Source organism: Botryllus schlosseri, chromosome 9 (genome assembly GCF_051294905.1).
Source record: "Botryllus schlosseri isolate E-star chromosome 9, Bs_hap1, whole genome shotgun sequence".
Lineage (NCBI taxonomy): Eukaryota > Metazoa > Chordata > Ascidiacea > Stolidobranchia > Styelidae > Botryllus > Botryllus schlosseri.
In genome coordinates, this window is record NC_137244.1 from 23,326,603 (window position 1) to 23,343,961 (window position 17,359).

At 43.0% G+C, this 17,359-nt stretch overlaps 3 protein-coding genes and 1 pseudogene across 3 annotated transcripts in view; 2 read left to right on the top strand and 2 right to left on the bottom strand.

Moving 5' to 3' along the window:
- Positions 1-5: 5 nt before the first annotated feature.
- Positions 6-1,918, bottom strand: LOC145445989 (hydroxysteroid dehydrogenase-like protein 2 pseudogene; annotated as a pseudogene).
- A 756-nt stretch (positions 1,919-2,674) lies between these two features.
- LOC145445982 (protein CFAP20DC-like) lies at positions 2,675-6,027 on the top strand. Its single transcript, XM_080324162.1, has one exon. It carries the CDS (start codon positions 2,860-2,862, stop codon positions 4,867-4,869), a length of 2,010 nt encoding a protein of 669 aa, XP_080180288.1. The 5' UTR covers positions 2,675-2,859; the 3' UTR covers positions 4,870-6,027.
- LOC145446004 (ATP-dependent Clp protease proteolytic subunit 1, mitochondrial-like) lies at positions 5,997-8,887 on the top strand. Its single transcript, XM_080324188.1, has 5 exons — positions 5,997-6,248; positions 6,560-6,656; positions 6,726-6,913; positions 8,379-8,484; positions 8,549-8,887. Exons 1-5 carry the CDS (start codon positions 5,997-5,999, stop codon positions 8,641-8,643), a joined length of 738 nt encoding a protein of 245 aa, XP_080180314.1. The 3' UTR covers positions 8,644-8,887.
- Positions 8,888-9,650: 763 nt separating this feature from the next.
- The window catches only part of LOC145446003 (uncharacterized), a 30,941-nt gene continuing 23,232 nt past the window's right edge, over positions 9,651-17,359 (bottom strand). Inside the window, exons 7-8 of the transcript XR_013917175.1 lie at positions 10,886-11,970; positions 9,651-10,103 (exon numbers count right to left, since the gene is read on the bottom strand). The gene's annotated coding sequence lies outside the window, so the exon portion shown is untranslated. The remainder of the gene's footprint in view (positions 10,104-10,885; positions 11,971-17,359) is intronic.

Genomic DNA, 17,359 nt, shown 5'->3' on the forward strand with positions numbered 1-17,359 from the left:
CAGAATTCATATGAAATTATGTATTTGGCAACAAACGACATAGACAACACTCTTCCTCCACCAAACACTTCATTCAAACTTTCCTATATATATTCATAAATTGTTCTTGCATAATTTCAACGGCGCGACCAGATCAGACGTTAAATCGCAGACATCAATCCTTCATCGCCTTCATAAGCTTTTCCAGCTTCATCGCCAATCCCATGTTGCCTTTAATGGACAGTTTCCCGGACATGAACGCCTGCGTAGCGTTGAGCTGGCCCTGCAGCATTTTCACGAAATCGTCGCTGTCCAACTCCATTGTCACGTCAGGATTATCAACAGTTGATTCGGACAGGCTGCCGTCTCCATTTTTGAGATCGACAGTCCAATTTCCTGGTTCTTTGCCGGACAACGTAAACTGGTAGACACCACCAATTTTCGAGACTAGGTCTGCGTTTATCATTTTTTTCATTTTATCCATCGAGGATGATACGGTCGCTGATTCACCAGATTTTTCGGTCTGCGAAGAGGCAGGTTTTGAAGCCTTACCGGCCTTCATTACTTTCTCCAACTTCATAGCTACTCCCATGTTACCCTCGATCTTTAATTTCCCTTGCATGAAAGCTTGCGTGGAGCTGAGCTTGCCATCAAAAATAGCCACAAAATCTTTGCTCGTCATAGTCATGGTGCAGTCACTTTCTCCATCCTTTTGCGTGACACTGCCGCTACCGTTTTTGAGGTCTAAAATCCACGTTTCAGAAGAATCACTCAGAACAAACTTGTACACGCCGTTTACACTTGACACTAGATCAGCGGACAAGGACGCCCGTATCTTATCAAAGATAGCGTTGCTAGAGTCTTTAGGCTTGGCAATCTCTACGGCCTGATCTTTCAATGATTTTACATACGATTCTTCGGCAGTGTCGAGGAAAAAGTCTGGCAACAGGTTTTTTCCGGGTGCTATCGCGTATTGATCGAAATTAGTAATTCCTTCTTTTTCCAAAACGTCATCGTCTATGAGGAATTCTCCCGATACTTTGGACGAATCTTTCGTTAAAATCGCGTACGCAGCATCAGCCATGATGGATGGTTTTCGACAGTTTTCCCCGATGTTATCCCCGCCTAGCATCTCCATAGCGGCTGTATAAATAGCGGTCCTCGGCCATAGAGCATTAACAGCTATTCCTTCAGGTTGTAACTCAGCGGCCATACCCAACACACACATCGACATGCCGTATTTAGCCATTGTATATGCCGTGTGATTTTTAAACCAGATCGGTTTCATGTTCAATGGCGGGCTAATGTTTAAAATGTGCGGATCCTTGCCGTTTTTCTTTGAATTTATCAAATGCGGAAGGCATACGCGTGAACATAAATACGTGCCACGTGCGTTAATTTGATTCATCAAATCATATACTTTCATCGGAGTTGCTTGAGTGCCTGTTAAGCTGATCGCGCTGGCGTTATTTACCAAGATATCGATCCCGCCGAATTTCTTGACGGCTTGTTCGGTGGCTGCTTGTACCGAGTCTTCGTGTCGCACATCGACTACGCACGGTAAGCATTTTCCGCCGGCTTTTTCTATTTCTTCAGCTGCAGTGTATATGGTACCTGGGAGTTTGGGGTGGGGTTCTGCGGTCTTGGCGGCGATTACTACGTTAGCGCCGTCTACTGCGGCTTTCAAAGCGATTTCCTTTCCGATTCCTCTGCTAGCACCTGTTACAAATATGGTGTAACCGGCTAACTTTCCAGCATTCAGCATTTTTGTAAATAAGATGATGAGTTTTTGGCTAAAATTTCGGCGGTTGTGAATTCAGATAGAATATCGTATCGGTCAAGAGGCAAGAGCAAACTTTCTGAATACGCTGCCGTACAGCCGATATTAGCACTCCTGTCAAATGTTCCAAGAGTCAAGTTTTGTTTGCATTTGTATTGATTATGCATATAAATGGTCGATGGCGGCGATGTCATCACATGCGTCTTCGGTGTCCTCGATATATTCATATATTTTGAAGAGCTTTTTGGCGATATCGTAGTATACTTTGACGATGTCACGACATACTGTTCTTGGGTAAGATTGGATGTACAGAGTATGGACCAATCTTGTTTTTGTTAGGCTTTTAGATGGGTGGATGGGTTGTGTCAGGGGTTCGTTACATAGGAATTTACAACGGAAATTGCAATAGTCAGAGGTTCGGTTTGGCGATAGGTTAGCGTTCTGGTTTGTTATGCCATCAATTAGCTTTTATCGGGGGCAGACGAGGTTAAACTGAATCGTAGGAGGTTGGGCGCATCGTCATCATTAGTAGGTTGAAGAGTTAATTGTAGGTTTTGGGATGACCAAGTGTTGATCCTAATATATACTCGAACCCAACCTAGCCTTACATAAGCAAAACACTAAACAAATCCGACTCCTACCCTAACAAAACCATAACCCTACCCACATCCAATGTGACATCGCTAATGACATCGGGGACATCGGTGAAGCATATGTTGACATCGCCAATTTAGATATACCCTCTCATTGACTTCTCATATTTACTATTTTGGGCACTGTTATTTTATTCTTGTTCGATAATCACAATATAACTAAGTAGTCGAAAATTCGAATATATATAATATAAGTATATATATCTTATGCACATATATCTTAAGTTGTGATATATTATAGAGCATTAGATAGTAGATTCCTTAGAAATACATTGTATGGGTCAGTGGCCGTGTGATTGACGAGTGAAACGAACCGTATCAAACTATGCGGAGTTCGATTTCGATCTCAAGATTTCGGTGCTCGTTTGAAATATACCAGTGAATCTAGGCGAAGTCGCTATTTTCGTGTTCACTTCCATTCCCGTTTCATGAGAAATAGGTCTCATAATGTACAAGCACGAATATCAAGGCGGACCTACAGTGGAAATATTAAGTTGTCAAGGAAAAGACCCTCTCCAAAAGTGGAAGATCTCAGGCAGCACGAATGGAACCGCACATTTGACATACGAGAAAAACGTGAAAGGCTATGCGGTACAGCTAGAAGGGAGTACTGTCACAAATAAAATGCAACTACCGAAAAATGGTAAGAAGTCCCTTCATTTGACACAGAGATATCTGATACTGCAGGTTTATGTGCCGCTTTCCAAAGATTTCTCGATTGAACTCGCAATGACTGATACCACGGGTAGCAAAAGAAGAGTAATGATGTCTACATCAGCTCGTGAAATTTCCATCACTCCCCTTCACGCTAAATTGAATATATCCCTTGTAAAGAGGGACACTTGGTTGAATTTATGTCTTGATTTGGCGTCGCTGGTTTCCGACATATTTTTGAGGCAGACTTTCAAGTGTCTGGATTTTATCGTTATTGCCGGAAACTGTAAGGTCAGGAAAATATTCACAATGCGAAATCAGCCTCCAGACACTACGGCATCGGATTGCGAGTCTACAGACTCTCACACAAAGCAGTCTTGTTTTCAATTGGAAAATGTCCCGCCGAGCGTGCAATTTTCTAGCACCGTGATGTACATGACGCAAGTTATAACGGTGCCGAAAATTCGATCTGAACTAAGTCGCACTTCAAAACTGAAGAGTATATCGTCAGGCGGAATCACTTCACGAAAGGACAGCGATTCATTACGAAATACATACGAAAATCAACCAAGCAGCAGAGAATCTACAAAATCTTTTGCGTCAAATCCACGCCATGATAAGAAACCTAAACGTCCAGCATCATCGGAATCCGAAAAATCAGCTCGCACGCTATCACAAAAAGCAGTCAAACCATCCAAAAATCCCGACCCTGCACCAGATCAAAGCACGCTTTTAGCATCAGCGCGGTCACCTTTCTCACTAATTCAACTTGTCGATGACATGGAGATTAGAGACTCCTTAGATAGCGGCGCTGGCGACGTACTTAAGACAGCAAACAGCGATAAGAGCGATGTGTTTTTATTTTCTTCCAAGCCACATATCGCACACGAAAGGCCTAAAAGTGCCACCAATCGAACAGTATACAAAAGTGACTCTTTGACTGAAGATTTAAATTACGATGAAGACGATGCTACTACAATTCAGCCATCTGAAAATAAGATACGTCTTAAAGAATCAAACTCTTTACCTATATTAGCTAGCGGGAGTTTCAGAGGTTTATCGCTACGCGATTCCGAAACTACCTTGATATCTTCTGCGGAAACCCTCGTGCAAACAACTGGAAGAAATGCACTTTCGAATTGCGAAGGTAAACGCGATTATGCGCTTTCTAAATACACGGATGGTGGCGAGGGCACTCCGCAGAACGTCACTATAAGTCGGAAAACTATCAGAGAAATTCCTCCGAAATCCGACACATCTTATCAGGACCATGATTTTTCCAATCTACCCGTAGATTCATGGAGTGAATCTTTCGACAGCCGTATCCTGTCGGAAATGAAACGCGAGCAGGAAGAAGAAGACCTCGTAGCTGATGATCTCAAAGCGAGACAAGAGACGGTAACAAACAACGACGTGGATTATAACGACGACAGTTTCGACGCTAGTTGGAGCACTTGGAAACAGCCGCCTGGGATGGATTCCGAGGCGTACGCGGGCGAAATGAGAGGCACACTGCACAATCACACGCAGACTTTAGATCTTACTTTAGACGAGGCTAAGTATGAGAGCTCCGGGAGTCTGCCCAGTCCGCCGATAGTTCTGCCGTCGCAAAGAGGGAGGCATAGGAACGATGAATTTTATTCGTCGGAAGCTTTCGGGATTTCAGACGGCAGCACTGTGAGTGGGCAAAGTACGTCGCTGAACGAATCTGACGATGAGGAAATGCTCGATTTAATGTACGATCCTTGTCTCAACTGCTATTTTGACCCGAAAAGCGGAAGATATTATGAGCTGAAAGGGTGAATACCGTTTCTGATATGTTTGTACGGTAGGGGTGTTCAAAAATGACTTTTTCTTAAATTGTACTGGCTACTTGATAAAATTGTTTGGTTACCTAATTAAAGGCTGTACACCAAATTATTTTTAATTCCAACGAGTAGCCGCATTGCTACAAGAGAAAAAAGTTTTTTATTATATAAAAATAAATTTCAAAATTTTCTGTTCACCCAATGAAATTGTTAGGTTGTCTATAGAATCGATGCACACCAATTTTGGCTCAATTCCAACCAGTGGAAACGGAGTTATTGCCGTCGAAAATTTGGATTCAAATGAAATAGTATTTACGGTGCCAAATTCTTCAATTACCGGCATTTATTATAGGTCTGCCCACCGTAAATACAATTTTTTCAAATCAAAATTTTTTGACGGGAATAACTCTGCTTCCACTGGTTGGAATTGAGCCAAATTTGGTGAGCATCGTTTCTATAAACAACCTAACAATTTCATGGGGTGAACAGAAGTTTTGAAATCGTTTCTTGAATAATAAATAAAAAACTTTCTTCTCCTGTAGCAATGCGTCTACTCCTTGGAACTGAACCAAATTTGGTGTGCAGCCTTTAATTAGGTAGCCTGACAATTTTATCACCTAGCCAGTACAATTTGAGAAAAAAGTCATTTTTGAGCACCCCTACTGTACAGTTGCTAATCTCCACTGTGTAATTTGGTCTTGCTGTTCTGTAATATTTTTATAGATAAAGCCTACTAAACTTTGCTCGACAATTCCAACTCCTCTGTTCCATGGGATGTTCCTTCTCTATACAATTGCATGGTATGTTCATATTGAAATATACCCTAATATTTTTGTTTAACACTCTTCATGGGTAATCGTCGGCCACTAGTAGAGAATCGAGAAGAACATTGTATATCAACAATCATATCAACGTTCTTATCAATTCTTGATTAGTTGCTGACTACCATATGGAGTGTCAGTATTTAGGAATACTTTAATATGAATATCATTCAACTGTATGATGAAGTTCTGTACCTCGATAACGTTCCTTCTGTATACATTTACCTGAAACTGACTTTTTTGCACACTTTATATCACACGTTGTAATCGATGCTGTAGGATATGTATAATTTGGTTTGCCATGAATGAACTAACCATATATGTACGCATTTTTCATAGTATCTTTCCTAATATAAGTATAATGTTGTCGACATACTCGCGACTGGCAAGACTCGCTCAGCTGAAATGTGTCCGTCGCTCCGTGCACAGTAGCAGTTCTCTGCAGAAGCCGCTCGGAATACCGTTTGTAATCGAGCAGACCGGAATCGGGGAAAGGTCTTATGATATTTATTCAAGATTGTTGAAAGAGAGAATCATATTTCTTATGTCCCCTGTGAGTATTGATTGTTTCCGATTGTTATTAAAATGGGTCTTTTATTGGGCTGTCCCGTTGCCCCAGGGAGTCTTGAAATTGACAAAATAGATAGGCCTACACCTGATTTACTCATTGAGCTACTTCGGGTTGGTAGACTCAGTTTGTGAAATTGTCGATTGTCGACATTAATGACATTGACAAAATAGATACATTCGAGCAAGTCAACTGGTTTTGTTAGACACGTAATGTCAATTCTTCTAATCTCTTGCATCCACAAAACGCATTCCATACTCAAACAGACATTTACCATTTAATATCTTTGCCTACAGATTGATGATTTCGTATCAGGACTTGTTGTGGCTCAATTGCTTTTCCTGCAATCCGAGAGCAACAAAAAACCGGTGCACATGTACATAAATTCTCCGGGTTAGTAAAGGTACTATTACGTCTGCAAGTGATTTGTTGTATTATATAAAAAACTTTTGAACATCCCAGGGGGCGCTGTAACGTCCGGCCTCGCCATTTACGACACAATGCAGCACCTGCAATGTCCCGTTGCCACTTGGTGTATCGGGCAAGCCAGTAGCATGGGGTCTTTATTGCTGTGTGCCGGTACGAAAGGCATGCGACAATCGCTACCACACTCAAGAATAATGCTGCATCAGCCTCACGGGGGAGCTCAGGTGTGTGATGACGATTCCATGTACATTGTATGTAGCACAGGTTACCGGTGTAGTCACAAATGCTACTCAAGTAGAATCAGAGGTGGTCAGTAACTAAGGACATTACTATTTCAGCGTACTCAAGTGGGATGTCTTGTAGCTACTTCTGCAAGTTTTTCATGCTATCTACTAAATTTTTGGATGTTGAATTTTGTAAACTGGATTGTAGTATTGCTTGAGTACTTTTCAAATCCTCATTTTCTGTTTCCACTTGGAGTAGTTTTGACATGTCTTGGAAATAGCAACTTGTAATTAGAAGAAATTTACTGCGTTACTACTGCTTTGCCTTGAGTAACAACGATGACTCCTTAGTCTCCTTTGACCTCTGAGTAAAATTATTCCCACTACATCATATTCCGAGTTCAACTAGATATTGTCGTCTGATTGACCCCAGTTGCTGTTACAAATGCGCTCAAATATATCCAAAAACAAGTACTGCAGTTTTAAAACCTTGTTAGTGTATGCCAGATGCTTCTTCACTGACCGCCTCTCTCAAATAGTTGATTTCGCGTCATCTGGAGGGGCCGCTCACACTTCAATCTGTGTGCCTTGGAGTCGGCCTTTATCAAAATACATCAGCCCAAGCTTTGTCTACAAAAGGAGTTCGTGTACCATCTTAAAATAGTACATTGAACCATAGTGTCCTATATGGTGTCGACACAGGCAAATCTCACGAGTCAGTGAAATTGTATCACGTCACAATTTCCATTTGGCTACAGGCAATTTGACGGTCATTTTTGACCGGCTTGCCGAGCATTAAATTTGGTAAAACGGGTATCAATCGAAAGCTGACTCTCCACTGATTACGAAAATATAAATTTTATTCCGCTCGTGGCCCTGGAACTTCCACAATCAGCCTCGAATTTTTCATTGTTATGGAGATTGGCATTGGGACGCAACAATGCTGTCTGGCGAAACGAGAGAGTAGCTCAGGACGTAACAATGCTGTCTGGCGAAACGAGAGAGTAGCTCAAGAGAAAAAGAGCCAGACATTGTTTCGTCCCAATGCCAATCTTCATAACAATGAAAAATTCGAAGCTGATTGTGGGAGTTCCAGGGACACGAGCGGAATAAAATTTATATTTTCGTAATCAGTGCAGAGTCGGCTTTCGATTGATACCCGTTTTACCAAATTTAATGCTTGTCAAGCCGGTCAAAAATGACCGTCAAACTGCCTGTAGCCAAATGGAAATTGTGACGTGATACAATTTCACTGAGGCGTAAGATTTGCCTGTATCGACACCATATAGGACACTATGTTTGAACGCTCTCTTATTTGAGATCTCATTTCATGCTGGTATATGACATATTCGGGTTAATTTCAATATGACTATACTATGCAATTGTATATTGAAGTTATGTACCTCCGAAAAGCTCTTTAATAGAATATGCATGCAAATTCCTACATACAAGTTTTGTGAACTAGGGTCAAACATCCGACATCCTCCTGCAAGCAGAAGAAATGAAGAGAATGAGAAACGAATTAAATTTGATATACGTCAAACACACGGGTCAACCTATCGACGTAATAGGTGAGCCCGTCCCTCGTGATTGTTGGCGAATTTGCGTTTGTCAACAAAATTGACGGTGTTTTAGAAAAAGCGTTGGATCGCGACAACTTCATGAATGTCGAGGAGGCGAAAGATTTCGGCATAATCGATTCTATCCTATATCCGTCCGGGAAGAAATGATGAGCGTCCAATCGTGTTCTTTTTCTTTGATGTGCACCTTCGCCGAGCACCGCAGCTGCCAATTTCCAGTGATTTTTTACGCGTACCGTTTCTGCTCGATCGTTTTCCTGTTCGTGGCATATCCTCACTATTACTGTTGTTTATGTTGACCAACTTCGGGATGGAATGTAGTCGTTAACTTCGCGATTATATATAATATCAGTATCAGTTTATTAATAATTTTCATCATTTCAAAACACCACAAGATTGCGATACAATGAAAATGATAGGAAGGCTTCAAAGCGACTTGGGGTAGTCTTTGAAATCAGACTCCCTCCTGGGCAGTGTTATCAGAGAAGTTGGCGATTAGCTTGGATTAGGACCGGACTTGACCGCATCTATGGAAGATGAAAACGGATTCAAACTCTATATTACCGGATGGATCTGCGATCTACCGATTTTTGTATTGATGGTGTCGCGTGTAAAATTGGCATTACAACAAATTCTGTGTTACTCGTATGCTGCATATGAATTTGAAAAGCATCGAGCCAAGAGTGGCAAGCAAGACGTTGTTTTGGTATTCATGATATCCGACTCTATTGGTGATTTTACATCAGGCCGATATTCTTCAATACGATTTTGGTATCTGCCGACTTGTTGCTCTTCTACGCTATTTGAGACGACGCGTACGCGGATCAGATGGCGAGTAGGAGCCTATAGATCAGTGGTTCCCGACCTTTTTCGCCCCATCGCCCCCCAAATTTTGTGTACCGAAAATTGGGCATACAAACTGTAATTACCGGCGGGTTGACTAAAAAAAAAGGTCAAATTTCCGGCACGATGTCTAATTTGACACACTTTTAAGCTAAATTTCAGTGTGTTTAAAAAAAAAAAAAAAAGGTCAGCCGTTTTGGCGCGTCATCGCCCCCGTCGCCCCCTTTGTCCATTTTCGCCCCCCTGTCGCCCCCTCTGTCATTTTCGCCCCCCTAGACAGCCAAATCGCCCCCTGGGGGGCGATATCGCCCACGTTGGGAACCACTGCTATAGATAAACCTTCAATACGGCGCCGTAGGAATTCTGGAGTCGATCTGACAATCAAACAGCAGTGATCGGAAATACAGGCGTTGCTAGTTGTTGTTCTTTAGGAGCTGTAGCTTGCGGTGGAGGTCGTCTGGTGTCCGGAACAGCTCTTCTCAATCGCGTTATTGCTGGAATATCGAATCTCCAGTTGGTGATCGTTACTGGGTCTTCTTCTTGTGGCGGCTGGTCGTTTCGCTTGCGCTCTGAGCAGAGTACCGCGGAACATGCTGCTATTAGCATCACACAACCGAAACCGATAAAGGCAAACCCAATTGTTGAGATGTTACTCTGCAGACCCATGCTTATTGCTCCGTATAATGCCATGGTTATGCCGGTGATCAAGAGCGCCGCGCAGATAATGAGTACACATTCTGTCTTTGACGCTCTGGGTTTAGTAGTGCCTGCAAATAAAGCCAATATTGCCACTCGTGGAATGTAATTCGGACGTGCCGCCGTACGCGAGATTAGTCGGGCCTATACCGCAGCGCTGGTTTTGACCGTAATGACTTTTCAAGTACAATTTATACAACGGGTGTGGTCGTGACGTCGCTGGCGAGGAAGTAGATCATAATATAGAATTGTTGATTGATAACGACATCCGCGGTGCCCGGCTGACGCGATGAATCTACTGCGCCTGAGAATACTGGACCTCCGTGCCTGGTATGTACTATTCAAAATAGGCAATGTTGCAACATTAAAAAATGAGGCTTGTAGAAACTCAAGCCAATAAAAGAAAGTGATGTTACTGTACTGTATGGGCTTATATGCGGATTATGGTAGTACACAATTTTCGCGGCGCCTATCATCCATTTTGAGCTGGTATTTCGGTGAACGTGACACGACCTGCAAAGTCGAAAATATTCAAGTTATCGTGGCAATATATTCGTCGATCTGGCACATACGCAGCCACCATAAGTGACATTGTGAAAGTGGATTGAGTAAGCCTATGGTTGTTCGCGGCGATTTCACGACAACACACGCACCGTATTTCTATACAAATTAACAAAATGTTTATCGCGGCACCGCTTAACCTACACACACACAGTGCAATTAAAATCCATGAATGTTTGTTGTTTACATTCTACCAGGCCTTATACACCATACTTTCAGTGCGACTGAACAGATCATTTCACTCGAAACCAAAAGCGCAGCCTTATTGTTTTTTTTTTGAGGCTATACTTACGGTAAGTTTCTTCTTCAGGATGCGTCGGAATCCTTATAGGCCTAAACTTTGGTCCGGGAAACTGTAGATCTGGGTGCTCGACTCCACTCCAAGTGCTAACCATGTCCACAAAGTCAAAATGACACGAGAAGTCTTCATACGGACAGCGTTCATAGATCGGCAACTAGTTGATTGCTACGGGGATTTCTATGGCATAAGTAATTTGATAGATGGCCTACCTGTGGTACAGTGTGAGCTTGTAATTTGATCGCGGATCTCAGTCATCACAGCCGTGCTACGGACGTATCGTCGCGTAAGGTATACAAATCGATTAATTGCTTTGATTTTGACCAATTATTGTGACAGTGGCGTAGAACCTGAGGTGGAAAAAACGCTTTGGTCCCTCCAGATTTTAGCTTGCGCATTTGTATGGCGCTCTAATCCAAGCCACTTTATGTAAAATCGTAATCACTTCTATTTGAATCTTTTCGAATGATGATGATGATCTGATGATTTCAAAATGCCTAGTACGATGTGCAATAAAAAGACAATTCGTTGTGATATTTATTAATTTCCCAAAATATCCAGCGGTGTTTATCGATGATAGCATCATAGAAATTTCGATAACACATGTTCACTCGCGTGTATTAACTGGTTTATATACACGATGAAAGTTCAAATTTCATTCCCAAAATCATGTAACAGAGAATCAAACCGTAAAAGTTATTCGGTTAACACCAAATCTAAATCAACAGGTAAGAATTGAGAGAACAATTAATATAACGATTATGAAGCGCGGAATATCTTCAGCGTATTGACAACAGTATTTCCAGTAGCCTATATTTTTCCCAAATTCGTTGGCAGACAGGTACACACAGAAGAAACCTAACTGCTTCAGTGCAAACAATTTAGGTCGATTCAATTGTTAACAGCTATACAGGTGATAATCGGGGGTTGAGTGTAAATGTGTTCTGTAGAATTTTTGTACTTGTTGTTTGCTATTTGTACATATATCTACGGATGAGAGCGATGGATGCTGCACATTTTGTGGTTTCAGGCTCAGCTCTTCTCATAGTGTGTTTGACACTGATTCTGGGATAGGCCTACTGTGATTGTGATTAACGTAATGATTATGTGTGTGCTCCCGACGCTCCTGTCGCGCGATCGACAGAACGGGCTCGAAGGCGAGAGGACTGGTTGTGCGGTTTTTACTGAAACGTTTTAAATACATTGAACTATATTACAAGCTATCGCGGCACAATGGCGAATATGAAGTTAACTGATATTGTGAGGAGTTATGAAGATTATCCAACATCTGGTGATTTTGCAAAGTGGGTTGAGAAACTGGAACTGGTCGCCGAGCTGCAAGAACTGACGGACAAACTGCCAACTATTTTCCCATTGCTGTTGGATGGCCCTGCATTTGCAGTGTTCAAGCAGTTGCCAGAAGGCGACAGGAAGGATTACAAGAAGTCGAAACAAGCTATTTTGAACGCGTTTGGAGTGAATTGCTATGACGCGTATAGCGAATTCCAGCGAAGAATACTGCTGGATGAAGAACCTGTCGATGTGTACCTTTCCGACCTAAAAAGGCTTGCGCTATTGATTGGGATCAGACTTGGACAACTAGATAATTCTAGTTGTCTAATTTCACTAAATTAGAGCGAAATACCAGTAATCTAATTCTAATCTAATTTGTGAAATGTTTCCATGCGCTAATTCTAATTCTAATCTAATTTGTGAAATGTTGTTATGCTCTAATTCTAATTCTAATCTAATTTGTGAATTGTCCTTATGCTCTAATTTTAATTCTAATCTAATTCATTGTTTTCCTGAAAATTCCTCTTTGTCCGAGTCATATTGCAGTGACTTGACAAGAATAATCTCGCGCAGGGAAGTCCAATGCAAAGTCGCCATCGCCTTACATACACCGATCAGTCATAGTAGTTATTATGGCGACTAATAGCCTGCTAGAGTAGCTTGTATAGTCTGCGAACAACATTCTAGTTTTTAAAACTTTACGTTAGTACAACGCCGTTCTTACTAACGTGGGCAATGTCCATGACTACCACAAAAGAAGTAAGATTTTATTAAAGTAGTACAAATACAACAAGAAATATCATGATCATAAACGTCATTTTATTTTGAACGATTGTGAGCTGCGTACGATACCCGACATCGACAACGCTTTCCAACGACTAGTGAATCGATATTGGGGCTAGCCAGACATGTCACTATATCTGAAAGACTATCTCATCCTAAAGATTGATCTTGTGGGGACGTCCTATAGGCTACATCGTTTTCGAAGCGTCTCTGTCTTGGCGATGTCTGGGCCATTGCATGTGGAGGCAATATGCATATTGGTATCACTTAATTGTCTCTCCGTGGAATGCTGTTGCCATCGCCGAAGCCGTTTCAGCTAGTGTCGAATAGTGTTGTTGGGCACAGGCGAATTGCTTATTTTGAAACAACAACAATAATAATAATTGGAAACTGAAATCAATTTTAGCAATTCAAAATGCTTTATTTAGCGTATTTCCAAAATCTCAAATCAGATCGACGACCGCGATTGCGGTGACCCCTGGTATAGTAGAAAGCGAGTCAAGCTTGGTGTACAGAAGTTACCCATTCTCATGGTTATGGGAATGCACTGTTGTTTTTGTTGTTGTTGTTTATTAAACAAAAATATGTGGCGCTAATCGCCTGACGGCCTTTTGTACCACGCACTGTGATTTGATGTGAACTGATGTGGCTGTATTCATTTCCCATTCACAATTTCATTCAATTTCCAAGTTTTCGCGAAAGTCAGTAACTCTAATTCTAATTCTAATTTAATTTAGAAAATGCTTTGTAGCTCTAATTCTAATTCTAATCTAATTTAGAAAAGCTGTGTTGCTCTAATTCTAATTCTAATCTAATTTGGGAAAACTGTGTAGCTCTAATTCTAATTCTAATCTAATTTGGAAAAATCTGTGGAGCTCTAATTCTAATTCTAATCTAGTTCAAAAAAGCTAAAAATTTTCTAGTTGTCCAAGTCTGATTGGGATGAGAGTGGATGCATCCGAGGCGTTAATTCGGTGCGCGTTTGTAAATGGTCTCCCCCCAGAGGTTTCATGTCAGTTAAAGTCTGTAGCAGAAGTGGACAAAATGAATTTGAGTGATCTCGTCGCGCGGGCACGAGTAATAATGTCGGTCAGGAGCAGCTTCAATGTATCGTGCGCGGTCGGTTCGCGTCAGCGGAAGGACAACTGTTTTTTCTGCGGGAAGCCTGGTCACTTTGCTAAAGAATGCCCTATTAAAGAGCCAAGAAATGACGGTAACGAAATGGCCTGGAGACAACCAAGATGTTTTTCCTGTGGTAAGCTTGGTCATATATAGCTCGCCAATGCAGAGCCGATGAACGTCACAAGATCGCAGCAGGAAAATTACCAAGGAGAACCGTCAGCACCGGACGCGTTCTCCCGTATTCACAAGTTGGAAAAAAGGTGCTACCGTTTGTTGTGGTTTCAATTGGTGGAAAACCTCTCAAGGCTCTGGTGGACACTGGGTGCCAGCAATCTGTTGTTCTTGAAGACGTGTGTCGTCGTATGGGCCATACCGTTTCGGGTCCGAGAAGGATTGTGGAGATGCTGAACGGGGAAAGCACTAGTTGTTACGGAGAGACCATGGTAATGATGGTTGTAGGCGAGACCAACGTCAGGGTGCAATGCTTGGTAGCCTCGGAGCTCGTATGTGCTGCTGGCGTGATTCTCGGTATTGATGTTATCCAGCAATTAGGCGGAGTATTCGTTGATTCAAATCTTGACGTGTGGTTTGGTGCAAAGGTGTGTGTAGCAAGTGCGGTGGCCGCGACGAATAAACGGTTACAAATTGACGATAAATATTTCATTGCAAAATTTGATGGAGCGAAGTGGACTATGGAGTGGAGATGGGAAAATGGCGAGCCTGAGTTGACTAATCAATGTGGGGGATATCAGATGCCGTCGGAGTGTCGTACATCGTTTGATGATGAACTCAGCCAATGGATCAGAGACGGGTGGTTGGTGGAGTACGATCCTGCCCGTCACGGTTCCCACGGCGGAATAATCCCGCTGTTGGCGGTCAAGCAACCAAACAAGAAGCAGAAGGTACGGCCAGTGATGGACTACCGCGAGCTGAATTCCCATGTCATGAGTCACCCCGGACTGGATGCGGCAGTATGCCAAGAAAAATTGAGAAATTGGCGCAAACGAAGTAATCGTGCATCGATCTTGGATCTCCGGAAGGCATACCTACAGATTCACGTGTCCGAGAGGCTGCAAAAATTCCAAGTAGTGTGGCATCAAGGAAATGTTTACGTTATGACACGAATGGGGTTCGGTTTGAACATCGGCCCAAAGGTGATGACCAAGATCATTTCTACCGTATTGTCACTGGAAGACGACATAGCAAGGGGAACCGACCATTACATCGACGACATCTGGGTTGATGAGAATGTTGTAGCGGTTGAGAAAGTGCGCAGGCATTTGGCAAGTTATGGGTTAGCGACGAAGGATCCAGTTCCGTTACGTGATGCACGTGTACTTGGATTGCGGGTGAATGAGACCCAGAATGGAGTACTGGAGTGGAGGAGAGATGGTGATCTGCCGAGTTTGAACGGCCGCATGACGAAGAGAGGGCTATTTTCTGTGTTCGGCAAGCTCACGGGGCATTATCCCGTGGCCGGGTGGTTGAGAACTGCATGCAGTCATGTAAAACGACTTACTAACGAGATAGCGTGGGATGCGGTAATCCCGAATCCAGTTATGCATTTGGCTGAAGAAATCTTGACGAAGGTACGAGAGAACGATCCAGTAAGAGGGGACTGGAGAGTATATCGTGATGGAAGAGCGCAAATTTGGTGCGATGCGAGCAATATGGCGGTGGCATGCTGTTTGACCGTAAATGGGAAGGTTGTCGAAGATGCAGCATGGATGAGGAAAGAGGACGACGTAACGCATATAAATGTCGCGGAGCTCGACGCTGTCGTAAAGGGATTAAGTTTGGTGCTGAGATGGGGTTTCACTAATGTAGAAGTTGTGACCGACTCGGTCAGTGTGTTCCATTGGGTCAAGTCAATATTGGAAGATTCGCGTCGACCTAGAGTCAGTGGGCTAAGTGAAATGATTATTAAAAGAAGATTGGGAATTATCGCGCAGCTCTTTCAGGAATACTGCATGGAGGTCACAATCCGTTGGGTACCATCGTCGGAGAATCTCGCAGATGCACTAACGAGAGTCCCGCAACGCTGGCTAAAGAAGGTGTGTCTTGGAGTAAACCGGCGTAATGAGAACGTGATTGAACAGGTACGGGCTCTTCATAACGTGCATCACCTAGGTGTGAATCGGACGCTTTTCGTGGCCAAAAGAAGCATTGGCGAAGCTGTTACTCGTGATGTTGTTCAACGGGTAATCAATGAGTGCAACATCTGTCGCAGAATTGATCCGAGTCCCGTGAGATGGGAACACGGGCAGCTTTCCGTTCCCGTTGTCTGGGAGCGCCTGGCACTTGACATTACTTACGTAAACACTCGACCATACCTGAGTTTGATCGACTGCGGGCCTAGTCGATTTGCGATATGGCGGGCGGTGCGAAATGAAACGGCCGATAAAATCATCCAGATCCTTGAACAAGTCTTCTCGGAAAGAGGTGCGCCGAGTGAAATTCTGAGTGATAACGGACCTTGTTTTACTAGTCAGAATATGCGCCAGTTTTTGAACAGTTGGGGGGTGGAACATGTGTTCAGCTGCGCCTACCGGCATTCTGGAAATGGTATTGTGGAGCGGAATCACAGAACTATCAAAAGAATGGCCGCGAGATCTGGAGGTAGTGTTGAACGAATGGTGTATTGGTACAATCACACTCCGAATTCGGAGGATATTGTACCTGCGGATAAGGTGTTTCGCTATGAATCTGGTTTGCCATCTTCAATGATCCGCGCAAGCAGAAAGAGATTGGACCGACAAAATAGTTCCAACCCATACCGAGACGGTGATGTAGTGTTCGTGAAGCCACCAAATGCTCGATGTACTACTCAATGGAATAGAGGTGTCGTTACCAGGGTTGTCGCCGACGTGGTGGTCGAGGTTGACGGGATGAATCGACATCTTTCTGACGTTAGACTCGCCGTCGGGGATCTACCTAACCCACCAGGAGGAAGTGTTACGACGCGCGAAATCGACTTGAATTGTAGCAGAGAAGATGATGCCATTGATACGGAAAACAGCGGTAACTCGGGTGAAGCTATTGACCCAGTCGGTACGGAAGAGAATATCACCGATGGGAATAACTCAGCTGATCTGGATCAACCTGGTGATGACAATGTCGACCATGATATTGAGAGAAATAACTCTGACCATTCGCGACCAAATCGGGATCGAGCGCCGCCACAATGGTTGGCTGACTTTTATGTAGGCTAGATGTTGAGTGTATCTGTACTAAGAATAAGTGATTTTTTACATTTTGATTTGTTCGCGC